A 14,991-nucleotide genomic window follows, 5' to 3' on the forward strand; every position below is an offset into this window, starting at 1 on the left:
CGAATTCTAACCACTAGAATTCGAGTACCGCCATGTCTGTTTTGCAATCGGCCCGATTGAGCAAACGTTCCTGACAGGGTACTTGTGTAGAGCTTTGGGGAACAACATTTTAACGTCATCAGCGCCTCTAGCGGCCGGTTTCCGAACCGACCATTTTTGATCGGTCGTGAAGCAGTGCACATCGGCTCTGACCCTACCAAAAGTCCAAGAACCGATTTGTAAAATAAAAAAGAAAATTTTTAAAAAGAAAAACATACACCAGTGTGTGTGGGGGCAATGATCGGGTTTTAGAATTTGGTTGATATCTTGACCGACCCAAAAGTTGAACTTCCTTTCTCTAGTTGATCGGTGGATGAGGCAGACGTAGTTATCTGCAGTGTTAACTCTTAACGATATAGAGAGCCGACCAACACGTTGTCGTGAGTAGCATTAAGCTGACCTATGTAGTATTCGATGCTAAATTGAGTTTGATTTACAGTGGAGATCAGTTGCGGTCGTATTATAATAACGTCAATATTATAATATTATTTTGGGTACGTCAAGCTAGGCCCAGTGCGGGAGTTTTCAAGTTTTCTCCGTAAGTAAAAAAAATACACGCTGATTAGTCCAAAAAAAGGTCAATAAAACCCTATATGACATATTACAGTTTCAAAGGAAAACTGGTGCTTATACGATACAACCTCAAGCACCCAAGACAAATCGTTACAGGGTTCAGGTAAAATAATTTTGGTTCGATATTAAAATCTACGATGTGCTAAAATGAAAAAAATTCACTTGAAGGACAAATCCTTCAAGTGAAGGTGTTTGTTCAGGGTAGGTGAACGGGGCCGCGAAAGTCTACGCCGCCTCATTAAGAGAGTCCCTTGGACCAAGAGCACCTACGGGCCATAGGAGGTCAATCCGCATCCTCCCGGTTCACGAGGCCGGTCGTCAATTGCCGGACGTGTGCCGAATTAGAACCCACATCAAGACTCGCGCGAGCAACAGGCTAAGTGTCAAATTAGCCGCCGACGAATTAGGGAGAATTCGAATTCAGCCGCCTTCAAGTGCACCAACATAGCCGGGACACCAAGCGCGCCATCGATTGCGACGGAGCAGTAGCCGCCGAGAGAGGATTCTTTATTGCCGCAGAGAACAAGCAGGTCAGATCTACCAATTACCTATCTCTTTGATATCGAACTATTCTACGCCCCGCTGGGGGAACATATTTAATTGAACCGAATCGAACCAAATGCAAGCACCTAGGGTAGAAATCCCTAAAATTGGGCCGTGGGCTAAAACTTTGAAATCGTGAAACGAAGGTTAGGAGTTCGATTGAGGGTTTTGCATTCGAAATTAAGTACTTCGGCCCCATTGGTTCTTTGATTTCGGGTTGGGACTGAATTGATGTGTCGTGGAGCGATCAGTGGGAGTAGATTACTCAAATCATCAGAGACCCGCCTTGGGGAGTCTCGCCGGGCATATCATAGCACGCTTCTCCACATGCAACGGTGATTTCTCGCATTTGCTTGGCGCAAAGTGGAGTAGTTTAACTGAATATTTACCCCCGTTTCGTGACCCGTTACAACCGTAAACTGGTTTGACCTGACGGTTTGACCTATTGGTAAGATGTCGGAGAGGTAATCAGAAGTCTCGAGTTCGATTCCTGTTCGAGGAGATTTTTTTTCATTTACCATTCATGATCGATTATTTTGATTGTTGCATTATATGACTAGTAGCATCTTGGCGTGTGATGCAAAGCACCATAACATAATGTATGAGTGTGTGTGTGAATTGTTTGTATTCTACAAAATGTCACACATTATTGCTTCGTTTGGTGGATCTACGCCTCACCGTTTAGTGTAAAATGCATCGACCATGAATGGTAAATGAAAAAAAATCACCTAGCATGAATCGAACTCGAACCTACTGATAACCTCTCCGACATCTAACCAATAGGCCAAATCGTCAGATGAAACAAGTCAGGCTGTAGCTTATTATTCAGTTGACTTCATCGAGTGAAATTCCCTGCTAGATTCCACGGCAGAAACGCTCATCGTGCCCCGATTAATGTTGCTTATACTGCCACAATGGGGGTTCTCATTATGCCCTGATTTTCACCTTTGAGCAAAAAATTCCAAGATTCCCTTTTTACGATTTTATCAATTTTTTTAAGTATCAGCCAGTTGGGAAATAGACTTTTTTTAGTACCTGAACCCGAAAAAATGATGTAAGTCACATATTTTGAATTTAAATATTTTTTTTTTAGAAACGTCGCTGGTGAACTGGCAACAAAACTTCCAACGAACAGACTTCCGACGACCTAGTACATACTTCACTTTTCTTTGTCGGAAGTCGGAAGTCTGGACTTCCGAATTAAAATTTAGTGCTGGCGCATTATATCATAGCTGTTTTCTATGGTTAAATAAGCGTCTTCCTTAAGGTTGCCATTATGCCCGTATCTCCCCTTCTTATGTAGACAAGTTTTAGAGCATTTTTTTTTAAATTTTGTGTGATCCGCATTAAAACTTTAAAATTCAGATTTAGTGCAAATTGGCTGCTTCGATTTTTTGGCTCTGAATGCAGTAAAGCATGGCTGATGGAAAATGATTGATTTTCGGATCTCAACTATAATAGGAACCGTCTCAGGCCTCAAAAGCATCCATCTGAAGTAAATCAATTCAGTAGTTTTTGAGTCTATAGGGAACAGACAGACAGACAGAAATCCATTATTATGTATATAGATTCAGAATTTGAATGATAAATTGAAATTTTTAAATCAATTTCAAAATAAATGTTAAATAATTATTAATGAAAATAAGAACTAAAAACTACGAACTCAGATATAAAAAAGACCAGAGAAACCAACCTGATAACTGTATCTTCAAATTGCATTAATTTTTTTTTTGGGATTTTAAATCAAGTGGTTTATTCATCCCCACAGGATAAAAAATTGCATTAGGAAAAATGAGTTTAGAACAGAATCTTAATTTGAAAAAAATCCTATTAAACTATAGTTATAGGTTCCTATAGGTTCCCTTATTGTTATACTCTTTCAAATACAGATTTTTGCCAAGTTTAAACAAAAATCTGCTTAAATGAAATTAATTATAAACTGATGTTGATTGATAAACAAACATAATGATCGACTAAATGTTAATATGGCCAACATACTTACTTGTTGTTGAAATTTAACAGTTCTTTGAAAATCCATTTTACTTCATAATATGCGAAAACAAAACAAATTACAAAAACCTATTTGAAAGGTAAATCACTGATTATTAGTTTTCAGATTTGGTCTATCACCTCTAGTTTTATCATCTCATATGCGAAAATTTTATAATTGGTTAGTTTTCGGTTAAATCGATCTTCGTAAAACTGATGAACTAATGCAAATATTTGCAAACTCAAAGCTGAGTTTGAATCAATTAAATATATTTTGTTCAATCAAGGATTCAGATTGTGACTAGATTCTCGTTTGAAAGATACAATGCATTGAATAAAATAAATTCTACAATTTTTAGAAATTGGAGCACCTATTTGATATAAAAGATTCTAACTCATTCAACAATTCTGTTGAAAACTGCAAAACGATTTGACCTAGGTTTTAAAAATATCAAAGATTCAATTTAGTTTAAAGTCTTTAAAGTCTTTAAAATTTCATAAAAGTTCTCGTTTTTTGCGGATTCGTTGTTCAACAACAAAAATACTCACAAACGCAGTAGCCTTTAAGAAATGTTTTTAATTCGATTTACCCGATTCCCATTTCTCAGGGAAATCGAAATAAAAACCGTTTTAAGGAGTTTTCAACACTTATGGCTGCTCGAATGGCATCTTTTAACGATTCCGCAACGATTCTACCTTGTTACAATTTTAAGCTTTCTTACACAGAAAGGCATATTGAACGTTCAGTTGGGGCAACCATAAATTAAGGGTCCAAGACCTCACCTTATATATACCAATCGACTCAGCTCGACAAGTTACGAAGATGTCTGTGAATTTGTATGCAATTGAAATGGTCTTACAACCCTTTCTCCTATTCTGGGTTCGATTTTGAAGAATTTAGTTAAAAAGTGGATTTTTTTCTCCTGCAGGTCCTACTTAAACAACAACAAAAAAATATTGTCTAAAATTGTTCTATTCCTTAGTACATATCAAGCTTATATCGGCTCCAAAAAAGGTAGCCAGCAATCGCTAAATTCATTACGGAAGCGATCGAAAATTTGACAAAATTTCATCAAACAGCCGAGTTTTGATCCCACGCCCTCTATCATGAAAGTCAAGGTGGCTAACCCCTTGACCACTAGTGAGCCAATGGTCGGAAAATCGCTCAAGAACAGCAATCAGGAATGGTTTCTAGCTAGAATGATGCTTCCTCCGAGTGCTGTGATACGCACGTGGTAAAAGTACCCATTGAATATATGTCGAAAATCAACACTAACTTGATACAAGAAGATATACCATGCCCCACCGGAGGCTACCGTTGCTATTCGTCACGTGGCTAATCGACGGTGATCGACATACTTGGTGATACATTTTGATCGTCGCTCCCTCAATCATTCCCGAACGTCTATCCTCGCATCATTGTTGATAATGCTCGTTATTGATAGACGATCATTAATGTTTCAAAAGGAAAAATCTGAATAAATACCAGGACCACATGTTCAAAAAAGCTGTAGCACATGCTGGACAGTTCATTGCGGTTACCTAGTCATGTTTTTGTCCTTCTATAGGCAAAGCGAAAAATAAAAAACCATCTGATAGCCTACATAGATCGCTCAGAACTGTTACATATCAGTTATGATCCTAAAGGTTGAAAGTCGTCAAGGGAAGGAAATCAGCATCGAGACGTTCGTTGCTGATAGTCTGCGTCCTTTTTTACCTCATCATGTATCGCAAAAGTGTTTCAAATACGGAAGCGTCGTTGTCATGCATGATTGTTTGTATGATTTGGTTGAAGAAGGAAAATTTGATTGCTTTGATTTTTTGGCTCTGAATGTAGTCAAGCATGACTCGGTGAAAATGATTGATTTTCGGAAGATTGTAGTGAGCGTCGAGAAAAGTGGCTGAATTTAAATGTTCAAATACCAATCTTTCCATTCGTAAAATTAACTCAATAAATATCAGTTCGCTTATCCTCCAAAAAACGTACTAGCCATTTTTTTTTTAACATTGATTATGATTTTTCGCTTTCGGTTTTCCTCAATAACACTAGTTAACAAAATTCGAAAAAAATCGTGAACTTGACTGACTGACCAATATTTTTAATGTGAAATCGGGCGCTGAATCCGAGAATGAAATTCAAAAAAATCTCAGTAGAACAGTTTTTGAGTTATGCTCCAAATATGAAATTTTGGAAAAATAAAAAAAGTACTTGTGCTTAGATTGAAATATCTCGGACCGCATAAAAGAAATTTGAATTCTCTTTTTTGCGTATTAAAGGTGAACAATTAAGATAAACGTTATTATCGAAAAACCAGTATTTTTTGCTTCTCCCGAACATAATACCTTAAAATCCTATTCACGTTTGAGACTCAAGCAACCCCTCCCCATGGTCAGATCATTCTAAAATTTGGCATGTGACCTTCTGGTAAGCTAACAAATAATTTTGACTCGGAGCGAGTGAGATTTACCATGTTCAATTCATCCTATACTATGATTAGTATACTGCGGATCGTTAAATTATTCAAAAATTCAAAAATCACTGTTATGGTAAAGTAACCGTAACTTCTTCAATTTTCATCCGATTATGAAAAATAACCACTTGAAATCTTTGTTTTGAATTCAGTTTTAAGGTCATCAGAAAATCAGTTTTTTTAAATGTTACCATCGAGTCTAAAACTTTCTTTCAATTAAAATTTTCTGTAAAAAATGCGTTTTTTATAATTTTTTCTTTCAAAAAGCCACTAATATCAACAATACTGTTGATGATGCGCAAAAATGATGTTCAGATGATCGATAGCAAAATTGATCACCTTTAATATGCAACAAATTTCTTTTATGCGGTCCGAGATATTTCAATCTAAGTAGATGTAATTTTTTTATTTTTCAAGAATTTTATATTAGGAGCATAACTCAAAAACTGTTATACTGAGAATTTTTTGAATTTCATTTTCGGATTCAGCGCCCGATTTCACATTAAAAATATTGGTCAGTCAGTCAGTCAAGTTCACGATTTTTTCAAATTTGATAAACTAGTATAATTAGTCGAAACAATAAAATGTGTCTGCAACAGCAAAACATTTTTATTAATTTGTTCAGAAAAAAAAACTCACTATGTTCATATTTCGATAAAATCTATGTGAAATGCATATCGATCTACGTGAACGGTATGCCCTTCAAATGGAGCTCACCTTCAACACATATGAAAATTATGTGAATTATGTTTGCTACGCGAGCTTCGTTTGCCACCTGAAATTCACATAGGTTTCACATGATTTTCAGGGTGGCAAAAATCTATGTACATTTTCACGTAGCGCTGATGTGAAAAGTTTTTTCAGTGCGTGAATGAGCCATTCAAGTTTACGATGATCATCACATAAAATGCACCAAATCCCTCTGTACTTACCGGATCACTGGATTCTCACGTAAATCGAATGTGTCTTTGTTTTGACAGCACTCAACTATGTGAATTTCACGTAAGGATCAAGTGATTTTGTATTAACTGCTAAGTACTTCACGTAAACCAGGGAAAAATTCACGTAACAAGTGGCTACGTGAAAATCCAGGTAATTTTTACGTTCCTTTTTCGGCTGAGTCCACGTAGCAGAACGAACTCACTTTCGATCCACGTTGATCTCACATACAATCCATATGAAAATTACGTGAATTCTGCTTGCTGCGCGAGCTCTGTTTGCTACCTGAAATTCACGTAGGATTCACATGATTTTCATGGTGGCAAAAATCTATGTACATTTTCACGTAGCGTTCATGTGAAAAATTCTTTCGGTGTAGAGTTTTGATCATCAAACCAGGGCTTATAGATAAGGGTGGTGTAAACTGTCAAATAACCCACTCAGCCATGCTGTGACATTGTTTACAAAACAAGAAGTGATCAAAGTGCATCAAGCACGCAGGTATCACGGAGATTATTGAGTGACTGAATAATATCGGTTCAGTGACAGTGCGTATTTAAAATTTGTTTTGGTTTCGTGAATTTATCAGTAAATTCAAACATTTTTCTCCCCTACAGCGGAATCCGAGGAAAGTCTGTTCCTTCTGGCTCAGAAGCTGAGCACACTAATCAACGATGATCACTTGCGGGTACGGCATCTGGACGAAGTGACCAAACAGTTCGGCGATATCGGATGCTTTGCGCTGGAGTTGTCGTCGAGGATCTGCCAAAAGACTGAACGTGCGGCACTGGCCAACGATGCCAGCCGGAGGGCGGTGAAGTTAAACCCATTCATGTGGCAATCGTTGCCGAGCTATGCCAGCGTGGAGCGAAACCGGATCCGACGGAAGTATTTCAGCTTTCGAGCACCGATATATTTGCCACTAGTCAGCCAACGGCCTTAAACTCGTCGGTGGTTTGGTTTGGAAATGGATGTGGCAGAGGTGGGGGAGGAGGAGTAGGAGGGGGTTGCAGTTTCATTATTAACCCGGACGTCGGAATCGAGCTTCAACAGCAGCAGCATCAACAGTTATTCAGCAGTAGTCATTTATGTATCTACTCCACTAGATCAGATTTCTCAATGTCTCATACAGAATATAAACAATACACCGAATTGCTCCACAACAGCAACCTCAGCTCCAACAGAGTCAGAATATATCTAGTATAACAAATGTAGAACAAACTCCAGGCAATGGTGCAGGGGCGGAAATGGGGACCGCTTTCCGGAAGCAACAGTTTAAGTATCTAGCCGCCATGAGTCCTACTACTCCTAGTTTCGATGATTTACCTATAATGCATAGTCCAGTTTTAAGCAGTGACCAATCGAATTTGATAATGACACCTTCACCACAAAAGTTTTCGACTTTGGCCACCGGTTGTCTTCAGCCGCAACAACCTCCCGGTTCGCAAATCCAACAACAGCTGAATTCGATACAGCAACAGCAAATCATAGCCGGAAGTGAACAGCAGAAAATGGCTCTTCTGTGCAGTAACAAAAAGATGCGTGGCCACCACAATTTAGGTACAATGGGCAACATAATTAGCAGGAAAAGCGATACCACGGTAAGAATTAGCTATCCCGATTTCCTTTTGCCATATTAAGTTCAGTTTTTTTTCTTTCTAGGCAACAACGATGCTGCTGCAGGACAAAAGTACAAACACCAAACCGATTGTGTTTACTCAGACATGCAACCAGTTGATGACGCCGCGAACACCCAACACGACCGGCGGTGCCCTGCAGGCCCAGAATGTATTTACTTTAAAATCTTGGCAGTTGAAATCAGTGATTTATATTATTACAGACTTAATTTGAACCAAATTTGATTCCAAGTCTTGGTCTTGGTAAAAAAAAATCGATAACTGAATAAATTTCTGATGGTGATACACACTAGTTGAACAAAACTTCAAAGAATTTAAATTCTTCACATTGTATGTATTAGGAAATATTCTTTTAAATACAAACATATAACATTTATTCCTTTTCTTCTTAAGTACAACAGCTGTAACCTAGTGTTACCAAAACTCGCTCCAGCAATTTTTTTTTTTTGCGTCGTCTAGATTATATACAAGGCGCCAAAACAACTTTACAAGCATTCTCCTGTTACTCCTTCATAATTAACTGCATAATAGTTCCAATGACCTTGCGGCCATGCTCGTGGTGTGCCAAATTCAGCAACGGATTGGAAATTTAAAGCTCCAAAACTTTAGCCAGCTCGAGGCGTAAGAATTTAATCATTTTCGCCTGCAGCACAATCCACTCATCCTCCAGCAGGATCACGAAATCGCCACCGTGCAGTTCTATCTGCAGATCACTGCCCGAGAACAGGACCATCGGTAGCAGCGGAACTATTGTGGTATCCCGAATGTAGATCCGGGACGTTTTAACCTTTTCCTGGTAGGCCAGGCACGGGGAATTGAAGTGGCCACATGTGGCATTTATCGAGGATGGATACAAGAAAACGTATCCATCCTTTTGGGTTTTAAAACCAAGATCGGACGGTTGAGGCAGTTTGTGTACCGCACCACTCGCTCCACTGATGAAGCTTTTCTCTGGGGTTAACACTTTGATGACCTTTGGGTAGAGGGCAACTCATAGGATGGCCACTAGGAGCCGATTATTCTCTCCGTTCGAATTTATTTCCGTCCCGGTAAGCTCGAGCTTCAGCGATTGACCTCTAAAAGTTTCGAGCGTTTTGATCCTCAACAGAAGTGGTTCTAATGGTTTTCGATGAATCTCCGGCACCGGTTGACCCAGTATATGACTCGTAAACCTTGGTCTCGTAAACAGTTGAATACAAACTCCGGGCATAACACGACCAGCTCCACCCTTCCTTTGCAAAGCGTTAGCCCTGGAAACCCAAACCATCTCCAACGATTCCATATTCCTATCCTCCTTCATCTGACCACAATCGATGACAAACACACAATCGTCAATGGTAACCGAAGTTTCAGCGATGTTGGTACTCAGCGCAATTTTCCTTTTTCCCTTGGGAGCCTTTCGGAACACCTAGCAGGAAGCAATCCTCCCGGGGGCCAAACATGCGACTATCCAGCAGGGCTTCGTGAACGTTCTTGATCTCTTCCAGCCCGGGGAGGAAGATGAGGATCGTTCCCTCCTGGGGCCACTGGTGATCGCCCTCGACGATAAATCGTAGGATGTGCTCGATCAGCTCCGGGTTGATGCGGGGGGGGGGGGGGTGTGGGGGGGTGGTTGTTTTCCTTGAAAGTAATCGAAGATTCATTTATTATTACAGCAAATGTCCTGTAAAAAAGTTGTACACTGAAAATTAAATGTCACGTAATTTGTTTTTCGACCTGTAAAATTACGGTAAATGTCCTGCTCCTTTTTGTTACAGGACATTTGCGTAATTTTTCAGGAAATAATTTTTGCTGTGTACAGACGAAAGTTCCTATACTAAACTCACTGATAGTACAATAAGTATCAAGTGGGAATGTTGTTGGAAAATACACAATCCATCACGACCTGGTTCAGCGGCATCGGGCGATAATTGGGAAATGGTTGGTAGCGATTCTGGTTCCAGTTTAACTTTCTGCTTCAGTAGGAAGGGCGTTGAGGAGGAGGAACTGCTGCTGTAGCCACTGCTGCTGGAGGCAGTGCTCGGAGATCGGGCTTCACGGCTTTTGCCCGAGGAGCTAGGAGAATGTTTTTCCGTTTTGGCATTGCAGCCACTGTTGTTTGTTGTAAAACAAAAACAAAAAAGATTTACATCAAGTTGGTGGTGACGTCATATAAAACACCACTACCAAAGCACGACTTTTTCGTCATACTTTTCATTGATTTTCTTTGACACAAAACGTAAACAATGTAATAGGCTGTCAAAATTTTGCCTTCCGTGCCCACTTCTTCACCGCGCCTACTTTGTGTCAAAGTTGTTCAACCCTAGGTTTAATAGCCCTGCATCAAACAGTGCGTTTCTCTCTTTTGCACTCCGAAAGTGCTTCCTGTCTAACACCCCCTGGAAACGACCTTTTTGAAATAAGGGATAATACACCGAAAAAACTTTTCACATTAACGCTACGTGAAAATGTACATGGATTTTTGCCATCATGAAAATCACGTGGAACCTACGTGAATTTCAGGTAGCAATCAGAGCTCGCACAGCAAGCAAAATTCACGCAATTTTCATATGCGCTGTAGGTGAGTTCTATTTGAAGGGTGTGTGGAAATAACGCAGATCGAATGCTTCTTTTGCTACATGCCTTTCACATAAATTTTGTTAAAGATGAACGTAAGTTAATGTAGTTCGAACAAATAAATAAAAATGTTTTGATTTTGTAGACACATTTTATTTTCTGGAATAATTGATATAACACCAAGCACGCACTGTACACTACACTTATTCACTTTTTTTTATTTAAAAATATTTCACCGCGACAATTTCATTGATGTCCCTTGTTAGCCGTTGCCTGTTCGTCTCAGCTTTCCATCCCAAATTCTGTTGAAAAGGGAAAAGATGTTAACAAAAATCACACAACAAAATTTTTAGGTATGTACTTACGAAAAATCAGTTCCACCACCCGTAATTTCTCTAACTGCCTGCAACAACTTTTGAATGGAAGCCATATTGAGAACCATGGTGTTCTTTCACATAGATTTTACATGAGCAAGTTATTTAGAGCTACGTGAACCTCACATAAAATGCACCAAATCCGTTTGTGCTTGGCGGATCACTGGATTTTCACGTAAATCGAATGTGCCCTTGTGGTGACAGCAAACGGCTATGTGAATTTCACGTACGGATCAAGTGAATTTGTATTAACATCCAAATGATTCACGTAAGTCAAGCAAAAATTCACGTAATCAGCGCCTACGTGAAAATCCAGGTGAACTCAACGTTTGCTTTTCGGATGAGTGTATTGATCCGACAAAATGACCCGTTTTTTGACAGATCGTGGAGGTTCTCAATAACGGGTCAATTTTACGCCTTTAGGGGGTAGCTAAAAGTTAGCGCATGTAAACCATTTTCTGTATATTCTTTCCTATCCGTGTTGTTGTTGTTTTCTGCGCTTCTTGCGAGATTTTCTGCAGACATTCCATTTCCCATGTTATTTGCATTTTTGCTCCCAATTTCGTTTCTTAGTCAAAGTGTTGTAAAAGCTGTGCAAAAGGCCAACGACGAGACACCTTGAGAGATATATTTATCATAATCATCATGGAAGAGGGTGCAGATATCAATGTTTTACGGTTTGTTCCGCTGAAATCCTTTGTGCACTCAGATTTTTGGTACAAGTTGACCGACATTAAACTGCACATCGACAAATTGGATGATTCACCCAAACCAGCTTTTGCCACTATACAACAAGCGGACAATTCGAGACCAGTCGTGGAAGTCAATTGCACGGCTTTTAACAAGTAAGTAATTCTCACAGTTAACTTACTTTACCTAGTAGGTAATTTAGAGGCCAACTTAAAAAAAAATAAATTACTTGAGCAGCTTTTAGTTTCTTGAAACACTCATTACTTAATTTCATATTGGTAACTTAAGACTCACATTACCAATTTTTTCAATAAGAAGTTTAAAAAATAACCTAAATTATCCTTATTATTGCCGATCTAAGACAACACTTCTTAACATAAAAAAATTAAATTATCTAATCAGAACATAATTGTTGCTTCTAGGGAACCACCACATCAAGGTTTGTCATACCCAATTGTAGGGACACTTTTGAACAAAAACACAGTAGAAGAATTCAAAACAGCTGACAAAAACCAACTTATAAGAAATATAAGCCTGAAATACTACAAAGATCTGCTTTCCAAAGATCGTATTAACACGAGTTCAGAAGTGGCATTTTTTCTTCTTTTTTCTTTTGCGGTAAGTAAACTAACCCGACTTATTAACAAACATATGAAATGACGTTAAAACCTATTTTATTCAATAAGGATTTCAAATCACACAAATACTTGTATTGGTTCGCATTTCCCGTGGCTCGGGATTTCATTTTCAATGCTCAGAAAACGGAAAATATACTGACAACATTCAACGAAGAAACAAAAACTAACTTCGCAGAAAATGTAAAACGTTTTTTGAAGCAATCGCGAGAAATTTTCTTCATCTACGATTCACTTAACAATGTGATTCGAACGTTATCAGAGGTTGTACAGCATCAAGATAGAACGGACAATTTAAAAACCGTTGAGCTTGAGACGACGTACTTCTGCTGTATTGATTTTTCATCTGAGGAAATCCCTAGCTGGCTGTTAAGACAGTTATTGTGCTATCTTACAATTACATGGTAAGTAATTTCTGGCATTTAAATTTTTTTACTTTTTAAGATTAATTAATGCTTATAAATCCAAAAGTATCTCTCTGTCGGGTAAAATCATCAAATGCATCAATGTACGATCAGAAATCGGTTCAAGTACAGTTTATAGGATAAAAATGCCTAATCATGAGTCCAATATTGAACAAATAAATTGGATTGGCTGGGAAACAAATGACCATGGCAAGTTTGCCCCCAGATTGGCCGATATGTCCAAGGTATTGGATCCCATGGTGTAAGTTTTATGTCAAGTGGCGCTAAAACGTAAATTGTTAACTGTAATAATAATTTCAAATAGTTTGGCCGAAAAATCCATAAGCCTGAATTTAACTCTGATGAAATGGAGGCTGTTGCCAGATCTGGATTTAGATGTGATTAGCAAAACCAAATATTTACTGCTCGGTGCTGGAACGTTAGGTTGTGGAGTGGCTCGATCTTTGCTGGTATATAATTGATATCCCTTTTAAAAAACCTATACTAACTTATATCAACCTGCAGGCCTGGGGAGCACATCACATCACTTTTGTTGACTATGGCAATGTGTCATTATCGAATCCTGTGCGTCAAACTCTTTTCCTGTATGAAGATGCTGTTAATGGCGGTAAACCCAAAGCAACGACGGCTGCAGAAAGACTTAAACAGATTCATCCCTGTGTGGTTAGTTAGTTTCATTTGATGAATACCTGACCATATAAAAATTGCACTTTTTAAGGTATCATCTGGTCATTGTTTCAAAATTCCTATGCCTGGGCACACCGTTGGAGATTCTCAGGTCGGAGAAACATTAGACGCCCTGAACAACTTGAAAGAACTAATTCAAGAACATGATGTGATATTCTTACTAATGGATTCTCGAGAAAGCCGATGGCTCCCTACAATGCTGACAAATTACTATGGAAAAGTATTCACTATGGCATTACTTTTTGAACATCAGACTATACTCCAACTTCATTTCATTTCATAGATGACGATTAATTCAGCTCTCGGTTTCGACTCATTCCTGGTCATGCGTCATGGTTCTAGAACTAAGATGGCTAGTGTTGAATCTAACGAAATTGAAGGCTTCAAAGAAGTTCAAGGAAGCAATTTGGGTTGCTATTTCTGTAACGACGTTGTTGCCCCAGGAAATGTAATATATAACTGTTACTACCTAACAAACTTATCTTGTTCATTTCATTTTATTTTTTCTGTAGTCAATGAAGGATAGAACGCTCGATCAACAGTGTACTGTAACACGGCCGGCAGTCTCGAATATGGCTTCTAGCTTGGCAGTTGAAATGACCATTGCGCTACTGCAGCATAACCAAAGGTAAAATTGAATATTTTGTTTGCCTACTTTCCATTCCTAAAATTTAATACTTTTCCACAGAGATTCTGTATCAGCTTACTATCGAATAAATAATTCAACAGATATTCACAATAACAGTATTCCTGAAGGCATCCTCGGAATGATTCCACACTCCATTCGGGGAAATATAAGCACCTATGAGTATTTGATTACAGCCTCTACAAAATTTTCTGAATGCATTGCTTGCTCCAAGGCATGGAAAAGAATACATTAGGTTTGTTGAACATGAATTGACATTTTTCAAAATTATCTTTCAGCACGTTTTGGATAAATATGAGGCAGGTGGCAATGACTTCATACTAAGTGTTTTGAACTCCTCCGAGGTGTTGGAGGATGTAACTGGAATTTCACAACTGAAAAGCGACATCGATCACGTAAGCTTATATTCTCGCAAATCGTTGTCTGTATATTAATTCTTATATATTTTCAGGAAATCGATTTTGATAGTGATGAAGATTAAAGTTTTATTTTATGATGTGCTTTTAGGTATGCATGTTTAAAAAATAAAACTGTTTTTGTAAAAGGTTAGTTCTCAAAGTGTTATACAAGATTGTCATTAATCCATCCACCATACCCCCTTATCTAAAGCTCACCTGTTTTTCTCTTGTGATAGTGCCACCTCGGATCACAACTCTTCCTTCTGCACTGCAAGCCGTTATTTCTCGCGTGAGCTTTCATTACGTCGAATGAAACAAAATTTGAAAAATAGAGATATTCACTAAAAAAGCTTCATTATAACATTATCTACCTATGTGATTGATAAAAC

General features: G+C 38.4%; 3 protein-coding genes across 3 annotated transcripts; 2 read left to right on the forward strand and 1 right to left on the reverse strand.

The window, feature by feature from the left end:
• The first annotated feature begins 6,972 nt into the window (after positions 1-6,972).
• LOC129744008 (uncharacterized) lies at positions 6,973-8,521 on the forward strand. Its single transcript, XM_055736300.1, has 3 exons — positions 6,973-7,102; positions 7,172-8,155; positions 8,217-8,521. The coding sequence occupies exons 2-3, from the start codon at positions 7,802-7,804 to the stop codon at positions 8,403-8,405; spliced, it is 543 nt and encodes a 180-aa protein (XP_055592275.1). The 5' UTR covers positions 6,973-7,102; positions 7,172-7,801; the 3' UTR covers positions 8,406-8,521.
• Positions 8,505-10,598, reverse strand: LOC129744007 (putative ATP-dependent RNA helicase DHX57). The gene is given in 2 exon segments (XM_055736299.1): positions 8,505-9,854; positions 10,018-10,598. A coding segment is annotated over 1 exon segment (798 nt). The 5' UTR covers positions 9,492-9,854; positions 10,018-10,598; the 3' UTR covers positions 8,505-8,693.
• A 958-nt stretch (positions 10,599-11,556) lies between these two features.
• Positions 11,557-14,753, forward strand: LOC129744006 (ubiquitin-like modifier-activating enzyme atg7). Its single transcript, XM_055736297.1, has 12 exons — positions 11,557-11,966; positions 12,234-12,429; positions 12,498-12,850; positions 12,918-13,112; positions 13,176-13,320; positions 13,376-13,534; positions 13,590-13,778; positions 13,842-14,006; positions 14,071-14,186; positions 14,247-14,418; positions 14,483-14,599; positions 14,656-14,753. Exons 1-12 carry the CDS (start codon positions 11,767-11,769, stop codon positions 14,683-14,685), a joined length of 2,037 nt encoding a protein of 678 aa, XP_055592272.1. The 5' UTR covers positions 11,557-11,766; the 3' UTR covers positions 14,686-14,753.
• Positions 14,754-14,991: the final 238 nt, after the last annotated feature.

This window comes from Uranotaenia lowii, chromosome 2 (genome assembly GCF_029784155.1).
Source record: "Uranotaenia lowii strain MFRU-FL chromosome 2, ASM2978415v1, whole genome shotgun sequence".
NCBI classification, from domain to species: Eukaryota; Metazoa; Arthropoda; class Insecta; order Diptera; family Culicidae; genus Uranotaenia; species Uranotaenia lowii.

What these genes read in the sequence shown, in the direction of transcription:
- LOC129744008 (XM_055736300.1), top strand. Translation starts at nt 7,802, where the DNA reads ATGGGGACCGCTTTCCGGAAGCAACAGTTTAAGTATCTAGCCGCCATG. An exon ending in GCAGGAAAAGCGATACCACG is followed by an intron (nt 8,156 to 8,216) that starts GTAAGAATTAGC and finishes TTTTCTTTCTAG; the next exon opens with GCAACAACGATGCTGCTGCA.
- LOC129744006 (XM_055736297.1), top strand. Translation starts at nt 11,767, where the DNA reads ATGGAAGAGGGTGCAGATATCAATGTTTTACGGTTTGTTCCGCTGAAA. An exon ending in TTCTTCTTTTTTCTTTTGCG is followed by an intron (nt 12,430 to 12,497) that starts GTAAGTAAACTA and finishes TTATTCAATAAG; the next exon opens with GATTTCAAATCACACAAATA. An exon ending in AAGGTATTGGATCCCATGGT is followed by an intron (nt 13,113 to 13,175) that starts GTAAGTTTTATG and finishes AATTTCAAATAG; the next exon opens with TTTGGCCGAAAAATCCATAA.